This window comes from Oncorhynchus kisutch, unplaced genomic scaffold (assembly GCF_002021735.2).
Source record: "Oncorhynchus kisutch isolate 150728-3 unplaced genomic scaffold, Okis_V2 scaffold848, whole genome shotgun sequence".
Lineage (NCBI taxonomy): Eukaryota > Metazoa > Chordata > Actinopteri > Salmoniformes > Salmonidae > Oncorhynchus > Oncorhynchus kisutch.
The window spans coordinates 25,470-46,921 of record NW_022262793.1 but is presented as its reverse complement, the minus strand read 5'-3'; the positions used below and the strand labels follow the sequence as shown (position 1 = coordinate 46,921).

General features: G+C 48.0%; 1 protein-coding gene across 3 annotated transcripts in view; it reads right to left on the bottom strand.

The window, feature by feature from the left end:
* The window catches only part of LOC109885979 (kinesin-like protein KIF13A), a 56,024-nt gene extending 34,632 nt beyond the window's left edge, over positions 1-21,392 (bottom strand). For all 3 annotated transcript variants that reach the window (XM_031816661.1, XM_031816658.1, XM_031816660.1), the window contains exons 1-10: positions 21,264-21,392; positions 20,899-21,011; positions 18,923-19,037; positions 18,139-18,351; positions 17,489-17,599; positions 17,223-17,357; positions 12,155-12,288; positions 10,548-10,634; positions 5,530-5,711; positions 677-902 (exon numbers count right to left, since the gene is read on the bottom strand). In XM_031816661.1, coding sequence (XP_031672521.1) covers positions 677-902; positions 5,530-5,711; positions 10,548-10,634; positions 12,155-12,288; positions 17,223-17,357; positions 17,489-17,599; positions 18,139-18,351; positions 18,923-19,037; positions 20,899-21,011; positions 21,264-21,383 — 1,436 coding nt within the window. In that variant the 5' untranslated portion in view covers positions 21,384-21,392. The remainder of the gene's footprint in view (positions 1-676; positions 903-5,529; positions 5,712-10,547; positions 10,635-12,154; positions 12,289-17,222; positions 17,358-17,488; positions 17,600-18,138; positions 18,352-18,922; positions 19,038-20,898; positions 21,012-21,263) is intronic.
* Between the last annotated feature and the right edge of the window lie 60 nt (positions 21,393-21,452).

Sequence of the window (21,452 nt, the reverse complement as noted above, 5' to 3'; positions counted from 1 at the left end):
GACTGTGATCAAACAGGTTGGTTACAACTTCATTGATCCTGCATCTAAAGCCGTAGCATGTGTGTGGGCGTGTGTGTGTGTGGGCGTGTGTGTGTGTGGGCGTGTGTGTGGGCGTGTGTGTGCGTGTGTGGGCGTGTGTGTGTGGGCGTGTGTGTGTGGGCGTGTGTGTGGGCGTGTGTGTGCGTGTGTGTGTGGGCGTGTGTGTGTGTGGGCGTGTGTGTGTGTGGGCGTGTGTGTGCGTGTGTGTGGGTGTGTGTGTGTGGGCGTGTGTGTGTGGGCGTGTGTGTGTGGGCGTGTGTGTGTGGGAGTGTGTGTGTGAGCGTGTGTGTGTGGGCGTGTTTGTGTGTGTGTGTGGGCGTGTGTGTGCGTGTGTGTGGGTGTGTGTGTGTGGGCGTGTGTGTGTGGGCGTGTGTGTGTGGGCGTGTGTGTGTGGGAGTGTGTGTGTGAGCGTGTGTGTGTGGGCGTGTTTGTGTGTGTGTGTGTGTGCGTGGGCGTGTGTGTGTGGGCGTGTGTGTGTGTGGGCGTGTGTGTGTGGGAGTGTGTGTGTGTGTGAGCGTGTGTGTGTGGGCGTGTTTGTTTGTGTGTGTGTGTGGGCGTGTGTGTGTGTGTGGGCGTGTGTGTGTGGGCGTGTGTGTGGGGGCGTGTGTGTGTGTGTGTGTGTGCGTATTCCCTTCACCTCTCCTCAGTCCAGGGGCGTATCTTGCTGTGGTGTGATGGTGTGTGTGTGGGGAAGGTGAGGCGGTCGCTGCTGGATCGCTGATGCTGATTGGTTCTCTCAGGAGACAGCTGTTGCCGTAGTGACTCCAGCTCTCTCTCATACATCATCCTCTGTTCCTCCAGCGCTGTGCGTTTCTCCTCCAGGTACTGCTTCTCTAACACCTGGACCACGTTCTGCATGGGATCTATAGGAGAGATACCATACTGTTAAACATAGTGCCTCTCTAACACCTGGACCACGTTCTGATCTATAGGAGAGATACCATACTGTTAAACATAGTGCTTCTCTAACACCTGGACCACGTTCTGATCTATAGGAGAGATACCATACTGTTAAACATAGTGCTTCTCTAACACCTGGACCACGTTCTGATCTATAGGAGAGATACCATACTGTTAAACATAGTGCCTCTCTAACACCTGGACCACGTTCTGATCTATAGGAGAGATACCATACTGTTAAACATAGTGCTTCTCTAACACCTGGACCACGTTCTGATCTATAGGAGAGATACCATACTGTTAAACATAGTGCTTCTCTCAAATCAAATCAAATTTTATTTGTCACATACACATGGTTAGCAGATGTTAATGCGAGTGTAGCGAAATGCTTGTGCTTCTAGTTCCGACAATGCAGTAATAACGAACAAGTAATCTAACTAACAATTCCAAAAAACTACTGTCTTATACACAGTGTAAGGGGATAAAGAATATGTACATAAGGATATATGAATGAGTGATGGTACAGAGCAGCATAGGCAAGATACAGTAGATGATATCGAGTACAGTATATACATATGAGATGAGTATGTAAACAAAGTGGCATAGTTAAAGTGGCTAGTGATACATGTATTACATAAGGATGCAGTCGATGATATAGAGTACAGTATATACGTATGCATATGAGATGAATAATGTAGGGTAAGTAACATTATATAAGGTAGCATTGTTTAAAGTGGCTAGTGATATATTTACATCATTTCCCATCAATTCCCATTATTAAAGTGGCTGGAGTTGAGTCAGTGTCATTGTCAGTGTGTTGGCAGCAGCCACTCAATGTTAGTGGTGGCTGTTTAACAGTCTGATGGCCTTGAGATAGAAGCTGTTTTTCAGTCTCTCGGTCCCAGCTTTGATGCACCTGTACTGACCTCGCCTTCTGGATGACAGCGGGGTGAACAGGCAGTGGCTCGGGTGGTTGATGTCCTTGATGATCTTTATGGCCTTCCTGTAGCATCGGGTGGTGTAGGTGTCCTGGAGGGCAGGTAGTTTGCCCCCGGTGATGCGTTGTGCAGACCTCACTACCCTCTGGAGAGCCTTACGGTTGAGGGCGGTGCAGTTGCCATACCAGGCGGTGATACAGCCCGCCAGGATGCTCTCGATTGTGCATCTGTAGAAGTTTGTGAGTGCTTTTGGTAACAAGCCGAATTTCTTCAGCCTCCTGAGGTTGAAGAGGCGCTGCTGCGCCTTCTTCACGATGCTGTCTGTGTGAGTGGACCAATTCAGTTTGTCTGTGATGTGTATGCCGAGGAACTTAAAACTTGCTACCCTCTCCACTACTGTTCCATCGATGTGGATAGGGGGGTGTTCCCTCTGCTGTTTCCTGAAGTCCACAATCATCTCCTTAGTTTTGTTGACGTTGAGTGTGAGGTTATTTTCCTGACACCACACTCCGAGGGCCCTCACCTCCTCCCTGTAGGCCGTCTCGTCGTTGTTGGTAATCAAGCCTACCACTGTTGTGTCGTCCGCAAACTTGATGATTGAGTTGGAGGCGTGCGTGGCCACGCAGTCGTGGGTGAACAGGGAGTACAGGAGAGGGCTCAGAACGCACCCTTGTGGGGCCCCAGTGTTGAGGATCAGCGGGGAGGTGATGTTGTTGCCTACCCTCACCACCTGGGGGCGGCCCGTCAGGAAGTCCAGTACCCAGTTGCACAGGGCGGGGTCGAGACCCAGGGTCTCGAGCTTGATGACGAGCTTGGAGGGTACTATGGTGTTGAATGCCGAGCTGTAGTCGATGAACAGCATTCTCACATAGGTATTCCTCTTGTCCAGATGGGTTAGGGCAGTGTGCAGTGTGGTTGAGATTGCATCTGGTCTGTGGACCTATTTGGGCGGTAAGCAAATTGGAGTGGGTCTAGGGTGTCAGGTAGGGTGGAGGTGATATGGTCCTTGACTAGTCTCTCAAAGCACTTCATGATGACGGATGTGAGTGCTACGGGGCGGTAGTCGTTTAGCTCAGTTACCTTAGCTTTCTTGGGAACAGGAACAATGGTGGCCCTCTTGAAGCATGTGGGAACAGCAGACTGGTATAGGGATTGATTGAATATGTCCGTAAACCCACCGGCCAGCTGGTCTGCGCATGCTCTGAGGGCGCGGCTGGGGATGCCGTCTGGGCCTGCAGCCTTGCGAGGGTTAACACGTTTAAATGTCTTATTCACCTTGGCTGCAGTGAAGGAGAGACCGCATGTTTTCGTTGCAGGCCGTGTCAGTGGCACAGTATTGTCCTCAAAGCGGGCAAAAAAGTTATTTAGTCTGCCTGGGAGCAAGACATCCTGGTCCGTGACTGGGCTGGATTTCTTCCTGTAGTCCGTGATTGACTGTAGACCCTGCCACATGCCTCTTGTGTCTGAGCCGTTGAATTGAGATTCTACTTTGTCTCTGTACTGGCGCTTAGCTTGTTTGATAGCCTTGCGGAGGGAATAGATGCACTGTTTGTATTCGGTCATGTTACCAGACACCTTGCCCTGATTAAAAGCAGTGGTTCGCGCTTTCAGTTTCACACGAATGCTGCCATCAATCCACGGTTTCTGGTTAGGGAATGTTTTAATCGTTGCTATGGGAACGACATCTTCAACGCACGTTCTAATGAACTCGCACACCGAATCAGCGTATTCGTCAATGTTGTTATCTGACGCAATACGAAACATCTCCCAGTCCACGTGATGGAAGCAGTCTTGGAGTGTGGAATCAGCTTGGTCGGACCAGCGTTGGACAGACCTCAGCGTGGGAGCCTCTTGTTTTAGTTTCTGTCTGTAGGCAGGGATCAACAAAATGGAGTCGTGGTCAGCTTTTCCGAAAGGGGGGCGGGGCAGGGCCTTATATGCGTCGCGGAAGTTAGAGTAGCAATGATCCAAGGTCTTTCCACCCCTGGTTGCGCAATCGATATGCTGATAAAATTTAGGGAGTCTTGTTTTCAGATTAGCCTTGTTAAAATCCCCAGCTACAATGAATGCAGCCTCCGGATAAATCGTTTCCAGTTTGCAGAGAGTTAAATAAAGTTCGTTCAGAGCCATCGTTGTGTCTGCTTGGGGGGGGATATATACGGCTGTGATTATAATCGAAGAGAATTCTCTTGGTAGATAATGCGGTCTACATTTGATTGTGAGGAATTCTAAATCAGGTGAACAGAAGGATTTGAGTTCCTGTATGTTTCTTTCATCACACCATGTCATGTTGGCCATAAGGCATACGCCCCCGCCCCTCTTCTTACCAGAAAGATGTTTGTTTCTGTCGGCGCGATGCGTGGAGAAACCCGTTGGCTGCACCGCTTCGGATAGCGTCTCTCCGGTGAGCCACGTTTCCGTGAAGCAAAGAACGTTACAGTCTCTGATGTCCCTCTGGAATGCTACCCTTGCTCGGATTTCATCAACCTTGTTGTCAAGAGACTGGACATTGGCAAGAAGAATGCTAGGGAGTGGTGCACGGTGTGCCCGTCTCCGGAGTCTGACCAGAAGACCGCCTCGTTTCCCTCTCTTTCGGAGTCGTTTTTTTGGGTCGCTGCATAGGATCCGCTCCGTTGTACTGTTTGTAAGGCAGAACACAGGATCCGCGTCGCGAAAAAACATATTCTTGGTCGTACTGATGGTGAGTTGACGCTGATCTTATATTCAGTAGTTCTTCTCGACTGTATGTAATGAAACCTAAGATGACCTGGGGTACTAATGTAAGAAATAACACGTAAAAAAACAAAAAACTGCATAGTTTCCTAGGAACGGGAACCGAGGCGGCCATCTCTGTCGGCGCCGGAAGTACTGGACCACGTTCTGATCTATAGGAGAGATACCATACTGTTAAACATACTGCTTCTCTAACACCTGGACCAATAGGAGAGACAGGAGACAGAGAAGATGGTGTGTGTGTAGGGTAGTGGTGTGTGTGTACTGTAGTGGTGTGTGTGTAGTGTAGTGGTGTGTGTAGTGCACTGGTGTGTGTGTAGTGTACTGGTGTGTGTGTGTGTAGTGTGTAATAGGTGGGATGGCAGCCTCTCCCACACAGCAGATGCAAGGCTGCAGGTCATCCCACCTCATGTGAACAGGACAGGGGCATGACACACACACACACACACACACACACACACACACACACACACACACACACACACACACACACACACACACACACACATGACAGCTTGTGTGTGACATAACGGTTGCATCACATGGAAAGAGGGGAGCGAGGAGAGGACAGATGTGTCTCAGTTCCCCTTGAGGGGGACTGGTGTCCTCCATCGCAGGTCAAGTGGCTCTAAATTAAACCTCTGTTGTCGGGGTTGAGGAGGAGAGGCCCTGGAGCTCTTTCAGGGACTGAGGCAGTTTATACCTGCAGTGCGAACGCAACACTGTATATCGTTCAATATAGTGTGGCAAAATTACAGGTACTTCCCCAAAAATCCTGCGTTTTCTAGAAATCCCGGTTGGAAGGTTACTGGAATCAGGAGGGAATTAGCAGGACATCTGTGAATCTTTCAAATGGGATTTCTGAAAAACCCAGTTCAGCAAAATGATTGTAATTTGTTCCAGAAGCCATCGTACATACCGTTGTTTCCCAGGGTCTTCATCATGACCTCCGTCTGGGCGAACTCATAGCTGTAGTCCTGTTCTGAGGAGGCCTCGCTTGCTGTCTCTACGTCTACCTCTACATAGCTCTCCCTGGGGGACGCCCGTTCCCTCTCCAGCTCCTTCAGACGCTCACGTCGCTTCCTCCCAGGCAGGTTTATCCTACAGCACACAGGATGTACACTCAGTTCCTGTTTCTACAGCACACAGGATGTACAGTCAGTTCCTGCTTCTACAGCACACAGGATGTACACTCAGTTCTTGCTTCTACAGCACACAGGATGTACACTCAGTTCCTGCTCCTACAGCTCACAGGATGTACACTCAGTTCCTGCTTCTACAGCACACAGGATGTACACTCAGTTCCTGTTTCTACAGCACACAGGATGTACACTCAGTTCCTGTTTCTACAGCACACAGGATGTACACTCAGTTCCTGTTTCTACAGCACACAGGATGTACACTCAGTTCCTGCTTCTACAGCACACAGGATGTACACTCAGTTCCTGTTTCTACAGCTCACAGGATGTACACTCAGTTCCTGCTTCTACAGCACACAGGATGTACACTCAGTTCCTGCTTCTACAGCACACAGGATGTACACTCAGTTCCTGCTTCTACAGCTCACAGGATGTACACTCAGTTCCTGTTTCTACAGCACACAGGATGTACACTCAGTTCCTGCTTCTACAGCACACAGGATGTACACTCAGTTCCTGCTTCTACAGCACACAGGATGTACACTCAGTTCCTGCTCCTACAGCACACAGGATGTACACTCAGTTCCTGCTTCTACAGCACACAGGATGTACACTCAGTTCCTGTTTCTACAGCACACAGGATGTACACTCAGTTCCTGCTTCTACAGCACACAGGATGTACACTCAGTTCCTGTTTCTACAGCACACAGGATGTACCCTCAGTTCCTGTTTCTACAGCACACAGGATGTACCCTCAGTTCCTGCTTCTACAGCACACAGGATGTACACTCAGTTCCTGCTTCTACAGCACACAGGATGTACATTCAGTTCCTGTTTCTACAGCACACAGGATGTACACTCAGTTCCTGCTTCTACAGCACACAGGATGTACATTCAGTTCCTGTTTCTACAGCACACAGGATGTACACTCAGTTCCTGTTTCTACAGCACACAGGATGTACACTCAGTTCCTGCTTCTACAGCACACAGGATGTACACTCAGTTCCTGTTTCTACAGCACACAGGATGTACACTCAGTTCCTGTTTCTACAGCACACAGGATGTACCCTCAGTTCCTGCTTCTACAGCACACAGGATGTACCCTCAGTTCCTGTTTCTACAGCACACAGGATGTACCCTCAGTTCCTGCTTCTACAGCACACAGGATGTACACTCAGTTCCTGCTTCTACAGCACACAGGATGTACACTCAGTTCCTGTTTCTACAGCACACAGGATGTACACTCAGTTCCTGCTTCTACAGCACACAGGATGTACACTCAGTTCCTGCTTCTACAGCACACAGGATGTACACTCAGTTCCTACTCCTACAGCACACAGGATGTACACTCAGTTCCTGCTTCTACAGCACACAGGATGTATACTCAGTTCCTGCTTCTACAGCACACAGGATGTACCCTCAGTTCCTTCTTCTACAGCACACAGGATGTACACTCAGTTCCTGCTTCTACAGCACACATGATGTACCCTCAGTTCCTGTTTCTACAGCACACAGGATGTACCCTCAGTTCCTGCTTCTACAGCACACAGGATGTACACTCAGTTCCTGTTTCTACAGCACACAGGATGTACACTTAGTTCCTGCTTCTACAGCACACAGGATGTACACTCAGTTCCTGCTTCTACAGCACACAGGATGTACACTCAGTTCCTGCTTCTACAGCACACAGGATGTACACTCAGTTCCTGCTTCTACAGCACACATGATGTACACTCAGTTCCTGTTTTTACAGCACACAGGAAGTACACTCAGTTCCTGTTTCTACAGCACACAGGATGTACACTAAGTTCCTGCTTCTACAGCACACATGATGTACACTCAGTTCCTGCTTCTACAGCACACAGGATGTACACTCAGTTCCTGTTTCTACAGCACACAGGATGTACCCTCAGTTCCTGCTTCTACAGCACATAGGATGTACCCTCAGTTCCTGTTTCTACAGCACACAGGATGTACACTCAGTTCCTGTTTCTACAGCACACAGGATGTACACTCAGTTCCTGTTTCTACAGCACACAGGATGTACCCTCAGTTCCTGTTTCTACAGCACACAGGATGTACCCTCAGTTCCTGTTTCTACAGCACACAGGATGTACCCTCAGTTCCTGTTTCTACAGCACACAGGATGTACCCTCAGTTCCTGTTTCTACAGCACACAGGATGTACCCTCAGTTCCTGTTTCTACAGCACACATGATGTACACTCAGTTCCTGTTTTTACAGCACACAGGAAGTACACTCAGTTCCTGTTTCTACAGCACACAGGATGTACACTAAGTTCCTGCTTCTACAGCACACATGATGTACACTCAGTTCCTGTTTCTACAGCACACAGGATGTACACTCAGTTCCTGTTTCTACAGCACACAGGATGTACAGTCAGTTCCTGTTTCTACAGCACACAGGATGTACCCTCAGTTCCTGTTTCTACAGCACACAGGATGTACCCTCAGTTCCTGTTTCTACAGCACACAGGATGTACCCTCAGTTCCTGTTTCTACAGCACACAGGATGTACCCTCAGTTCCTGTTTCTACAGCACACAGGATGTACCCTCAGTTCCTGCTTCTACAGCACACAGGATGTACACTCAGTTCCTGTTTCTACAGCACACAGGATGTACCCTCAGTTCCTGTTTCTACAGCACACAGGATGTACCCTCAGTTCCTGTTTCTACAGCACACAGGATGTACCCTCAGTTCCTGTTTCTACAGCACACAGGATGTACCCTCAGTTCCTGTTTCTACAGCACACAGGATGTACACTCAGTTCCTGCTTCTACAGCACACAGGAGGTACACTCAATTCCTGCTTCTACAGCACACAGGATGTACCCTCAGTTCCTGTTTCTACAGCACACAGGATGTACCCTCAGTTCCTGTTTCTACAACACACAGGATGTACCCTCAGTTCCTGTTTCTACAGCACACAGGATGTACACTCAGTTCCTGCTTCTACAGCACACAGGAGGTACACTCAATTCCTGCTTCTACAGCACACAGGATGTACCCTCAGTTCCTGTTTCTACAGCACACAGGATGTACCCTCAGTTCCTGTTTCTACAGCACACAGGATGTACCCTCAGTTCCTGCTTCTACAGCACACAGGATGTACACTCAGTTCCTGCTTCTACAGCACACAGGATGTACATTCAGTTCCTGTTTCTACAGCACACAGGATGTACACTCAGTTCCTGCTTCTACAGCACACAGGATGTACATTCAGTTCCTGTTTCTACAGCACACAGGATGTACACTCAGTTCCTGTTTCTACAGCACACAGGATGTACACTCAGTTCCTGCTTCTACAGCACACAGGATGTACACTCAGTTCCTGTTTCTACAGCACACAGGATGTACACTCAGTTCCTGTTTCTACAGCACACAGGATGTACCCTCAGTTCCTGCTTCTACAGCACACAGGATGTACCCTCAGTTCCTGTTTCTACAGCACACAGGATGTACCCTCAGTTCCTGCTTCTACAGCACACAGGATGTACACTCAGTTCCTGCTTCTACAGCACACAGGATGTACACTCAGTTCCTACTCCTACAGCACACAGGATGTACACTCAGTTCCTGCTTCTACAGCACACAGGATGTACACTCAGTTCCTGCTTCTACAGCACACAGGATGTACCCTCAGTTCCTTCTTCTACAGCACACAGGATGTACACTCAGTTCCTGCTTCTACAGCACACATGATGTACCCTCAGTTCCTGTTTCTACAGCACACAGGATGTACCCTCAGTTCCTGCTTCTACAGCACACAGGATGTACACTCAGTTCCTGTTTCTACAGCACACAGGATGTACACTTAGTTCCTGCTTCTACAGCACACAGGATGTACACTCAGTTCCTGCTTCTACAGCACACAGGATGTACACTCAGTTCCTGCTTCTACAGCACACAGGATGTACACTCAGTTCCTGCTTCTACAGCACACATGATGTACACTCAGTTCCTGCTTCTACAGCACACAGGATGTACCCTCAGTTCCTGTTTCTACAGCACACAGGATGTACCCTCAGTTCCTGTTTCTACAGCACACAGGATGTACCCTCAGTTCCTGCTTCTACAGCACACAGGATGTACACTCAGTTCCTGTTTCTACAGCACACAGGATGTACCCTCAGTTCCTGTTTCTACAGCACACAGGATGTACCCTCAGTTCCTGTTTCTACAGCATACAGGATGTACCCTCAGTTCCTGTTTCTACAGCACACAGGATGTACCCTCAGTTCCTGTTTCTACAGCACACAGGATGTACACTCAGTTCCTGCTTCTACAGCACACAGGAGGTACACTCAATTTCTGCTTCTACAGCACACAGGATGTACCCTCAGTTCCTGTTTCTACAGCACACAGGATGTACCCTCAGTTCCTGTTTCTACAACACACAGGATGTACCCTCAGTTCCTGTTTCTACAGCACACAGGATGTACACTCAGTTCCTGCTTCTACAGCACACAGGAGGTACACTCAATTCCTGCTTCTACAGCACACAGGATGTACCCTCAGTTCCTGTTTCTACAGCACACAGGATGTACCCTCAGTTCCTGTTTCTACAACACACAGGATGTACCCTCAGTTCCTGTTTCTACAACACCTGGCAACTAACGGATGTAACATTCCCCAAAATTCTCAGCTTTTCCAGAAATCCTGATTGGAGGGTTCTGGATTTCCTGCTGTTTTTGGGAATATTTACAACCAGGATTTCTGGAAAATCTCTAGTTACCTTTGTCCAGTAGATGTTCATGTTCTGTAGAGAAACTCCTCACCTGAAGAAGTGGTTGTTGCCCCACAATATGCGGTCTCCATGCCACAGGTGGACCAAGGACTCAGTCATGGTTCCATTCACACAGGTTCTGTTGGAGCAGAGCAATATAGTCTGATGATGTCATATTGAGGTGTGTTGTGGGACAGTAGACATCCCATCCTGCTGTACCTCCTCTTCCAGACCCAGCTATCCTCATATCATCCACCAACAGTAAAGACTACCAATGAGATATCCTCATATCACCCACCAACAGTAAAGACTACCAATGAGATATCCTCATATCACCCACCAACAGTAAAGACTACCAATGAGATATCCTCATATCATCCACCAACAGTAAAGACTACCAATAAGATATCCTCATATCACCCACCAACAGTAAAGACTACCAATGAGATATCCTCATATCACCCACCAACAGTAAAGACTACCAATGAGATATCCTCATATCACCCACCAACAGTAAAGACTACCAATGAGATATCCTCATATCATCCACCAACAGTAAAGACTACCAATGAGATATCCTCATATCACCCACCAACAGTAAAGACTACCAATGAGATATCCTCATATCATCCACCAACAGTAAAGACTACCAATGAGATATCCTCATATCACCCACCAACAGTAAAGACTACCAATGAGATATCCTCATATCACCCACCAACAGTAAAGACTACCAATGAGATATCCTCATATCACCCACCAACAGTAAAGACTACCAATGAGATATCCTCATATCACCCACCAACAGTAAAGACTACCAATGAGATATCCTCATATCACCCACCAACAGTAAAGACTACCAATGAGATATCCTCATATCACCCACCAACAGTAAAGATTATCAATGAGATATCCTCATATCACCCACCAACAGTAAAGACTACCAATTTGATATCCTCATGTCACCCACCAACAGTAAAGACTACCAATGAGATATCCTCATATCACCCACCAACAGTAAAGACTACCAATAAGATATCCTCATATCACCCACCAACAGTAAATACTATCAATTAGATATCCTCATATCACCCACCAACAGTAAAGACTACCAATGAGATATCCTCATATCACCCACCAACAGTAAAGACTACCAATGAGATATCCTCATATCACCCACCAACAGTAAAGACTACCAATGAGATATCCTCATATCACCCACCAACAGTAAAGACTACCAATGAGATATCCTCATATTTCATAGATAGCCTTTACTGGGACGGGTGGTGGGGGAGAGGCATGGAGGGAGAGAGGGAGGAGTGGGGGCAGGCAGGCCAGGAGGGAGGGAGGGAGAGAGGGAGGGATGAAGGGAGGGAGGGAGGGCAGACAGGCAAGGAGGGAGGGAGGGATGAAGGGAGGGAGGGACGGATGCAGGGAGGGAGGGAGGGGGATGTTTGATATCAAAGCAGGAGGTTGAGATCAGAAATACCTCAGCTATGAGGTCATGAGAAACTCCAGTCAGGTCCAGTTCACTCATCCATGTGCGTGTGTGTGCGTACTGTGTGTGTGTGTGTGTGTATGTGTGTGTACTGTGTGTGTGTGTGTGTACTGTGTGTGTGTGTGCATACTGTGTGTGTGTGTGTGTGTGTGTTAGCTCACCTGGCATTCTCTATAGGGGTGAGGGTGACCTCCCCCCCGTCTGGGCTGATCTCCAACACACAGTGTTCTGACTGGATACCAATCCCAAAGAGCTGGATGTCCTGAGAGGTGTCTGCACCCACACGCGTGTGTTCCTACACACACACACAGTACGCACACACACACAGTACGCACACACACACACACAGTACGCACACACACACACACACACAGTACGCACACACACACACACACACACACACACACACACACACACACACACACACACACACACACACACACACAGTACGCACACACACACACACACACAGAGAGAGAGGAGATGATGATTTCCTAATTCATGTGGGTCAGGTCCTACTTCAATCCAATGGCAGGTTGACATCAGATCTGACGCAACAGACTGCAATTCACTTTCCCCACAGACTCAGATATGTACCACTTATATGACTGGTGATATCATTACTTCCCCACCGACTCAGATATGTACCACTTATATAACTGGTGATATCATTACTTCCCCACAGACACACAGACTCAGATATGTACCACGTATATGACTGGTGATATCATTACTTCCACACAGACTCAGACTCATATGTACCACGTATATGACTGGTGATACCATTACTTCCACACAGACTCAGACTCAGATATGTACCACGTATATGACTGGTGATATCATTATTTCCACACAGACTCAGATATGTACCACTTATATGACTGGTGATATCATTACTTCCCCACAGACACACAGACTCAGATATGTACCACATATATAACTGGTGATATCATTACTTCCTCTCAGACTCAGATATGTACCACATATATAACTGGTGATATCATTACTCCCCCACAGACTCAGATATGTACCACGTATATAACTGGTGATATCATTACTTCCACCCAGACTCAGTTATGTACCATGTATATGACTGGTGATATCATTACTTCCCCACAGACTCAGATATGTACCACATATATAACTGGTGATATCATTACTTCCACCCAGACTCAGTTATGTACCACGTATATGACTGGTGATATCATTACTTCCCTATACAGACTCAGATATGTACCACGTATATGACTGGTGATATCATTACTTCCCCACTGATATCATGAGGCCATTTTAATCTGCTACAACACCTTTCTCCTTTCATCAATGGGGACGAGAAACTACACAAGAACAGTGAAAAAGCTGATTGCTGTCCACTCTCTCTCCCTCTGCCCCTTCTCTCTCTCTCCCCGTCTATATATCTCTCTCTCCATCTATATATCTCTCTCTCCCCCTTCTCTATTTCTCTCTCCCCTTCTATATCTCTCTCTCTCTCTGCCCCTTCTATCTATCTCTCTCTCTCTCCCCTTGTCTTTCCCTCTCTCATCACAGAGTGGGTGTAGTTAAACAAACATCCCACTTCCAGAGGATGTCCGACACTCCTTCCCTCCTGCAGCTGTATCAGCTACTTAACATAACCCCAATAAGTCAGTCTCTTGTTCATTCCATTGTGTGTGTGTGGGTGTCATTCCACACTGGTATGCAGGGCAGGCTAGCTGTCCAGGCCGGGGCCCAGACACAGACCTGTTGTTCTGCAGGCACGAAGGAGGCTCTACTCTACTCTCTCCCTGTCCCTCTGCTCTCTCTCCCTGTCCCTCCTGCTCTCTCTCCCTGCCCCTCTGCTCGCTCTCTCTCCCTGCCCCTCTGCTCGCTCTCTCTCCCTGCCCCTCTGCTCGCTCTCTCTCCCTGCCCCTCTGCTCGCTCTCTCTCCCTGCCCCTCTGCTCTCTCTCCCCTGCCCCTCTGCTCTCTGTCTCGCTCTCTCTCCCTGCCCCTCTGCTCTCTGTCTCCCTCTCTCTCCCTGCCCCTCTCCTCTCTCTCCCTGCCCCTCTGCTCTCTCTCCCTGCCCCTCTGCTCTCTGTCTCTCTCTCTCCCTGCCCCTCTGCTCTCTGCCCCTCTGCTCTCTGTCTCTCTCTCACCATGCCCCTCTGCTCTCTCTCACTGCCCCTCTACTCTCTCTCTCTCACCCTGCCCTCTCTCTCTGCCCCCTCTGCTCTGTCTCTCTCTCACCCTGCCCTCTGCTCTCTCTCTGCCCCTCTGCTCTCTGTCTCTCTCTCACCCTGCCCCTCTGCTCTCTCTCACTGCCCCTCTACTCTCTCTCTCTCACCCTGCCCTCTCTCTCTGCCCCTCTGCTCTGTCTCTCTCTCACCCTGCCCCTCTGCTCTCTCTCACTGCCTCTCTGCTCTGTCTCTCTCCCCCTATACAGTATAGTACATAGGGCTCTGTTTGGGACTCAGCCTCAGTCTCTCTCTGTTCCTCTCAGCCACTGAGCCAGTTGTCTGTCTGCACTGTGACTATGAGTCCACTTCCTTTCCTTTCCTGTGTTCTCATAGCGTCATCCTATTGCAGTGTGAACCAGAGCCCTGTAGTTAGAGAGTTCCTGCATTATGATGCATTTACATGACACTTCAACATTCTATGGGCAGCGAGCTGGCGCACCCCCAGAGAAATGATTTAGTGTAGAGGTGCTGATTAAAGGGGAATAAACTGCAAGCATTAAAACAAAGAACGAGAGTCACACTCTATATATAAACTCCCAGGCATTTATTGGGTAAAACATCACTGTGCCTTCTTCTGGGTGCCTGAGAGCAGAGGGTGCCTCCTTCAGGGTGCCTGAGAGCAGAGGGTGCCTACTTCAGGGTGCCTGAGAGCAGAGGATGCCTCCTTCAGGGTGCCTGAGACCAGAGGGTGCCTCCTCAGGGTGCCTCCTTCAGGGTGCTTGAGAGCAGAGGGTGCCTCCTTCTGGGTGCCTCCTTCAGGGTACCTTCTTCAGGGTACCTTCTTCAGGGTGCTTGAGAGCAGAGGGTGCCTCCTTCAGGGTGCCTTCTTCAGGGTGCCTCCTTCAGGGTGCCTGAAAGCAGAGGGTGCCTCCTTCAGGGTACCTTCTTCAGGGTACCTTCTTCAGGGTGCTTGAGAGCAGAGGGTGCCTCCTTCAGGGTGCCTCCTTCAGGGTGCCTGAAAGCAGAGGGTGCCTCCTTCAGGGTGCCTTCTTCAAGGTTACAGAGAGCAGAGGGTGCCTCCTTCAGGGTGCCTGAAAGCAGAGGGTGCATCCTTCAGGGTACCTGAAAGCAGAGGGTGCATCCTTCAGGGTGCCTGAGAGCAGAGGGTGCCTCCTTCAGGGTGCCTTCTTCAGGGTTACAGAGAGCAGAGGGTGCCTCCTTCAAGGTTACAGAGAGCAGAGGGTGCCTCCTTCAGGGTGCCTGAGAGCAGAGGGTGCATCCTTCAGGGTGCCTGAGAGCAGAGGGTGCCTCCTTCAGGGTGCCTCCTTCAGGGTTGCCCCAAGAAGTTTATATATAGTGTGCAACTCTCTTTATTAATCTGTAAAGCCATGTTAGTTCCCCATTAACAATACATGGTGTATATTTTAACATTGCTATGTAAGTGAATGTCTACAATATTCTCTAAATATATACCTCTGGTGTCCACTACACAGACTACAGGGCTAGCATCATCCTACTGTACTGTCTACTACACAGACTACGGCTAGCATCATCCTACTGTAATGTTCTACTACACAGACTACAGGCCAGCATCATCCTACTGTAATGTCTACTACACAGACTACAGGCTAGCATCATCCTACTGTAATGTCTACTACACAGACTACAGGCTAGCATCATCCTACTGTACTGTCTACTACACAGACTACAGGCTAGCATCATCCTACTGTACTTGTCTACTACACAGACTACAGGCTAGCATCATCCACTGTAATGTCTACTACAAAGACTACAGGCCAGCATCATCCTACTGTAATGTCTACTACAACAGACTACAGGCTAGCATCATCCTACTGTAATGTCTACTACACAGACTACAGGCTAGCATCATCCTACTGTACTGTCTACTACACAGACTAAAGGCTAGCATCATCCTACTGACTGTCTACTACACATAGACTACAGCTAGCATCATCCTACTGTACTGTCTACTACACAGACTACAGGCTAGCATCATCCTACTGTACTGTCTACTACACAGACTACAGGCTAGCATCATCCTACTGTAATGTCTACTACACAGACTACAGGCTAGCATCATCCTACTGTAGTGTCTACTACACAGACTACAGGCTAGCATCATCCTACTGTAATGTCTACTACACAGACTACAGGCTAGCATCATCCTACTGTAATGTCTACTACACAGACTACAGGCTAGCATCATCCTACTGTACTGTCTACTACACAGACTACAGGCTAGCATCATCCTACTGTACTGTCTACTACACAGACTACAGGCTAGCATCATCCTACTGTACTGTCTACTACACAGACTACAGGCTAGCATCATCCTACTGTACTGTCTACTGTACTGGTGTTGTGGTCGGTGTTGGTGTTGTGGTCGGTGGTAGGTGTTGTGGTTGGCGTTGTAGTTGTGGTTGGTGTTGAAGTTGTGGTCGGTGTTGTAGTTGTGGTTGGTGTTGTGGTTGTAGTTGTGGTTGGTATTGTAGTTGTGGTTGGTGTTGGTGTTGTGGTTGTGGTCGGTGTTGTGGTTGGTGTTGTGGTCGGTGTTGTGGTTGTGGTTTGTAGCTGTGGTTGTAGCTGTGGTCGCTGTTGTGGTTATGGTTGATTGTTGTGGTTGTAGTTGTGGTTGTGCTGTAGTTGGTGTTGTGCTTGTAGTCGGTGTTGTGATTGTGGTTGGTGTTGTGGTTGTGGTTGGTGTTGTGGGTTGGTGTGTGGTTGGTGTTGTGGTTGGTGTTGTGGTTGGTGTTGTGGTTGGTGTTGTGATTGTGGTTGGTGTTGTGATGTGGTTGGTGTTGTGATTGGTGTTGTGGTTGGTGTTGTGGTTGGTGTTGTGGTTGATGTTGTGGTTGATGTTGTGATTGTGGTTGGTATTGTGGTTGTGGTTGGGGTTGTGGTTGGGGTTGTGGTTGGTGTTGGTGGTTGTGGTTGGTGTTGGTCGTTGGTGTTGCGGTTGGTGTTGCGGTTGGTGTTGCGGTTGGTGTTGTGGTTGGTGTTGTGGTTGGTGTTGTGATTGTGGTTGGTGTTGCGGTTGGTGTTGTGGTTGTGTACCTTTAGGTAGTAGACCAGCAGCTCATTGAGGGCGGGGTCTGCGTTCAGGTTGACCAGGAAGCACTTGTCATCTCCAACTTTGATCCCAGACGTCTCCAGGGAGATCCCCATACTCTCTAGCTGCTGCTGACGCTCCTGTGGAAATTCAACAAACATACGTCATTTTACCTCTGCACAGACATTTACTACCAACGGTTTAGTCCGAATGCAGAAGCTTCCATGTGATATGAATGTGCTAAATGAATGTGAGTGAGTGTGTAGGTTACCGTAGCAATCTCCTCTGTGTTGCGTAGTTTCTGCTCCCAGGTAACGGTCATCTCCTGGATCAGCTTCTCTGACTCCTGAAGCCTCTCCTTCAGCTCTGGAGCCTTTAGAGACTGGAACATAGACACACAGAGACACACACGGACCAGTCAGGACGGACCAGCCAGAACGGACCAGCACGGACGGACCAGCCAGGACGGACCAGACAGGACGGACCAGCCAGGACGGACCAGACAAAACGGAACAGTCAGGACGGACCAGCCAGGACGGACCAGACAAAACGGACCAGCCAGGACGGACCAGCCAGGACGGACCAGACAAGACGGACCAGCCAGGACGGACCAGCCAGGACGGACCAGCCAGGACAGACCAGTCAGGACGGACCAGCCAGAACGGACCAGCCAGGACGGACCAGCCAGAACGGACCAGCCAGAACGGAACAGTCAAAACGGACCAGTCAGGACGGACCAGTCAGATCGGACCAGCCAGGCCGGACCAGCCAGGACAGACCAGTCAGGACGGAACAGTCAGAACGGACCAGTCAGGACAGACCAGTCAGGACGGACCAGCCAGGACGGACCAGCCAGGACGGACCAGTCAGGACGTACGTGTGTGTGTGTGGTATGTGTGTGCCTCTGTGTGTGTCTCCTACCTCAGCCTGAGAGAGCTGTACTCTGAGTTTCTCCACTTCCTCCCGGAGCTCTCTGATGATCCGTGCGTTGGGGTCTTCATTGACGACGGCGTGGTTGACAATCCTCTTGGCGCGGTCTGCGTAACGCAGCGTGGACAACGTCTCCTCGTAGTTATCAGCTGCTGGGCTCACCGTGGCGATCATACACGTCTTACTGTTGCCACCCAGGTTGTCCTGGCAACACCGAGGGAGGGATAGGAACAAACAGTTGAATTGATAGACAGTTATAATGTAGACTTCAGTGTTGGTGAATGTGAACAGTACGAGCTGGTACAGCAGTTGTTTCTGTAACAGCAGTGGAAAGAGAATATGAAAGAACTGTTACTGATATTCCTTACACTACTACGTCCCCCGACCAAATTCTGGTCGGGGGAGTCCAGATTTGACACGTATTCCCTCCTGATTCTGGGACTCTTCCAACCAGTATTTGTGGAAAACCTGTGAATTTTGGGGCCATTTTGCAACCCTGATCAATAGACAGTACAGCTAGGACCAGAGTAATAGGAGGTGTGTTAGTACCCTGATCAATAGACAGTACAGCTAGGACCAGAGTGATAGGAGGTGTGTTAGTACCCTGATCAATAGACAGTACAGCTAGGACCAGAGTGACAGGAGGTGTGTGTTAGTACCCTGATCAATAGACAGTACAGCTAGGACCAGAGTGATAGGAGGTGTGTGTTAGTACCCTGATCAATAGACAGTACAGCGAGGACCAGAGTGATAGGAGGTGTGTGTTATTACAGACCTTGAGAAGCCAGGTGAGGACAGAGTCTCTGTAAGGAACAAACTTATTCTTCCCCCCCTTCCCCGCAGACTGGTCCGCCAGCGCAGAGATCACACAGCCCAGTGTGGTAAGAGACCTGCACACACACACACACACACACACACACACAGGGAGAAAGACACTCAACATACCTCCATGATATATCCTTACATACATGTCTTGCATCAGAGTGTCATCAACCAATAAAACATTTCACAGTTTCACAAACCAATAGAAGTTTACTTCCTGTATTACAGTGACTATCATCATATGAACCATTACATTTACTGAACATCTAAACAGTAGAGGTATTGGATGTTAACAGTAGAGGTATTGGATGTTAACAGTAGAGGTATTGGATGTTAACAGTAGAGGTATTGGATGTTAACAGTAGAGGTATTGGATGTTAACAGTAGAGGTATCGGATGTTAACAGTAGAGATATTGGATGTTAACAGTAGAGATATTGGATGTTAACAGTAGAGGTATTGGATGTTAACAGTAGAGGTATTGGATGTTAACAGTAGAGGTATTGGATGTTAACAGTAGAGGTATTGGATGTTAACGGGAGGGGACATCTAAACAGTAGAGGTATTGGATGTTAACAGTAGAGGTATTGGATGTTAACAGTAGAGGTATTGGATGTTAACAGTAGAGGTATTGGATGTTAACAGTAGAGGTATTGGATGTTAACAGTAGAGGTATTGGATGTTAACAGTAGAGGTATTGGATGTTAACAGTAGAGGTATTGGATGTTAACAGTAGAGGTATTGGATGTTAACAGTAGATGTATTGGATGTTAACAGTAGATGTATTGGATGTTAACAGTAGAGGTATTGGATGTTAACAGTAGAGGTATTGGATGTTAACAGTAGAGGAATTGGATGTTAACAGTAGAGGTATTGGATGTTAACAGTAGAGGCATTGGATGTTAACAGTAGAGGTATTGGATGTTAACAGTAGAGGTATTGGATGTTAACAGTAGAGGTATTGGATGTTAACAGTAGAGGTATTGGATGTTAACGGGAGGGGACATCTTAACAGTATAGGTATTGGATGTTAACAGTAGAGGTATTGGATGTTAACAGTAGAGATATTGGATGTTAACAGTAGAGGTCTTGGATGTTAACAGTAGAGGTCTTGGATGTTAACAGTAGAGGTATTGGATGTTAACAGTAGAGGTATTGGATGTTAACAGTAGAGGTATTGGATGTTAACAGTAGAGGTCTTGGATGTTAACAGTAGAGGTATTGGATGTTAACAGTAGAGGTATTGGATGTTAACAGTAGAGGTATTTGGATGTTAACAGCAGAGGTAGTGGATGTTAACAGTAGAGGTATTGGATGTTAACAGTAGAGGTATTGGATGTTAACAGTAGAGGTATTGGATGTTAACAGTAGAGGTATTGGATGTTAACAGTAGAGGCATTGGATGTTAACAGTAGAGGTATTGGATGTTAACAGTAGAGGTATTGGATGTTAACAGTAGAGGTATTGGATGTTAACAGTAGAGGTATTGGATGTTAACAGTAGAGGTATTGGATGTTAACAGTAGATGTATTGGATGTTAACAGTAGAGGTATCGGATGTTAACAGTAGAGGTATTGGATGTTAACAGTAGAGGTATTGGATGTTAACAGTAGAGGTATTGGATGTTAACAGTAGAGGTATTGGATGTTAACAGTAGAGGTATCGGATGTTAACAGTAGAGGTATTGGATGTTAACAGTAGAGGTATTGGATGTTAACAGTAGAGGTATTGGATGTTAACAGTAGATGTATTGGATGTTAACAGTAGAGGTATCGGATGTTAACAGTAGAGGTATTGGATGTTAACAGTAGAGGTATTGGATGTTAACAGTAGAGGTATTGGATGTTAACAGTAGAGGTATTGGATGTTAACAGTAGAGGTATTGGATGTTAACAGTAGAGGTATTGGATGTTAACGGGAGGGGACTTACCTGTTGATGTTGCTGCCCTCCTTCAGCCTCTCCCCTGCAGCTCCAGTTTTAGACACACGCTCACTACCAGCCAGATCCACCAGGCTCATCTTGCTCACCTTCTCCCCTGAGTTCTACACACACACACACACACACACACACACACACACACACACACACACACAATCCCCAAACAGACCAAACGAAGAGAGATTAATATGATAGTAGTTAGTAGCTTTAACCTCTCATTACAACAGTAATAACACAAACTGTCTGTTGTTAAGATACATTACTGTGTATTGTCTAACAACAGGTCATTAAGAGAATCCTTGTCTTTTGTGTGTGTGTGTGTGTGTGTGTGTGTGTGTGTGAGCCCTGACACTGACCCCAGACTTCAGGTCGTAGAGTGTCTGTGTGACGATGATGCTGAAAACTGCGTGGGAACGACTGCTCTCCTCATTCATATTGGTGGCCGCCACCGTCCTCGACTTATTCCCCTCCGACATCAACACCTCAATGTCCCTACAAAGAGAGGGGGGGACAGAGAGAGAGAGAGAGAGAGAGAGAGGGGGGGG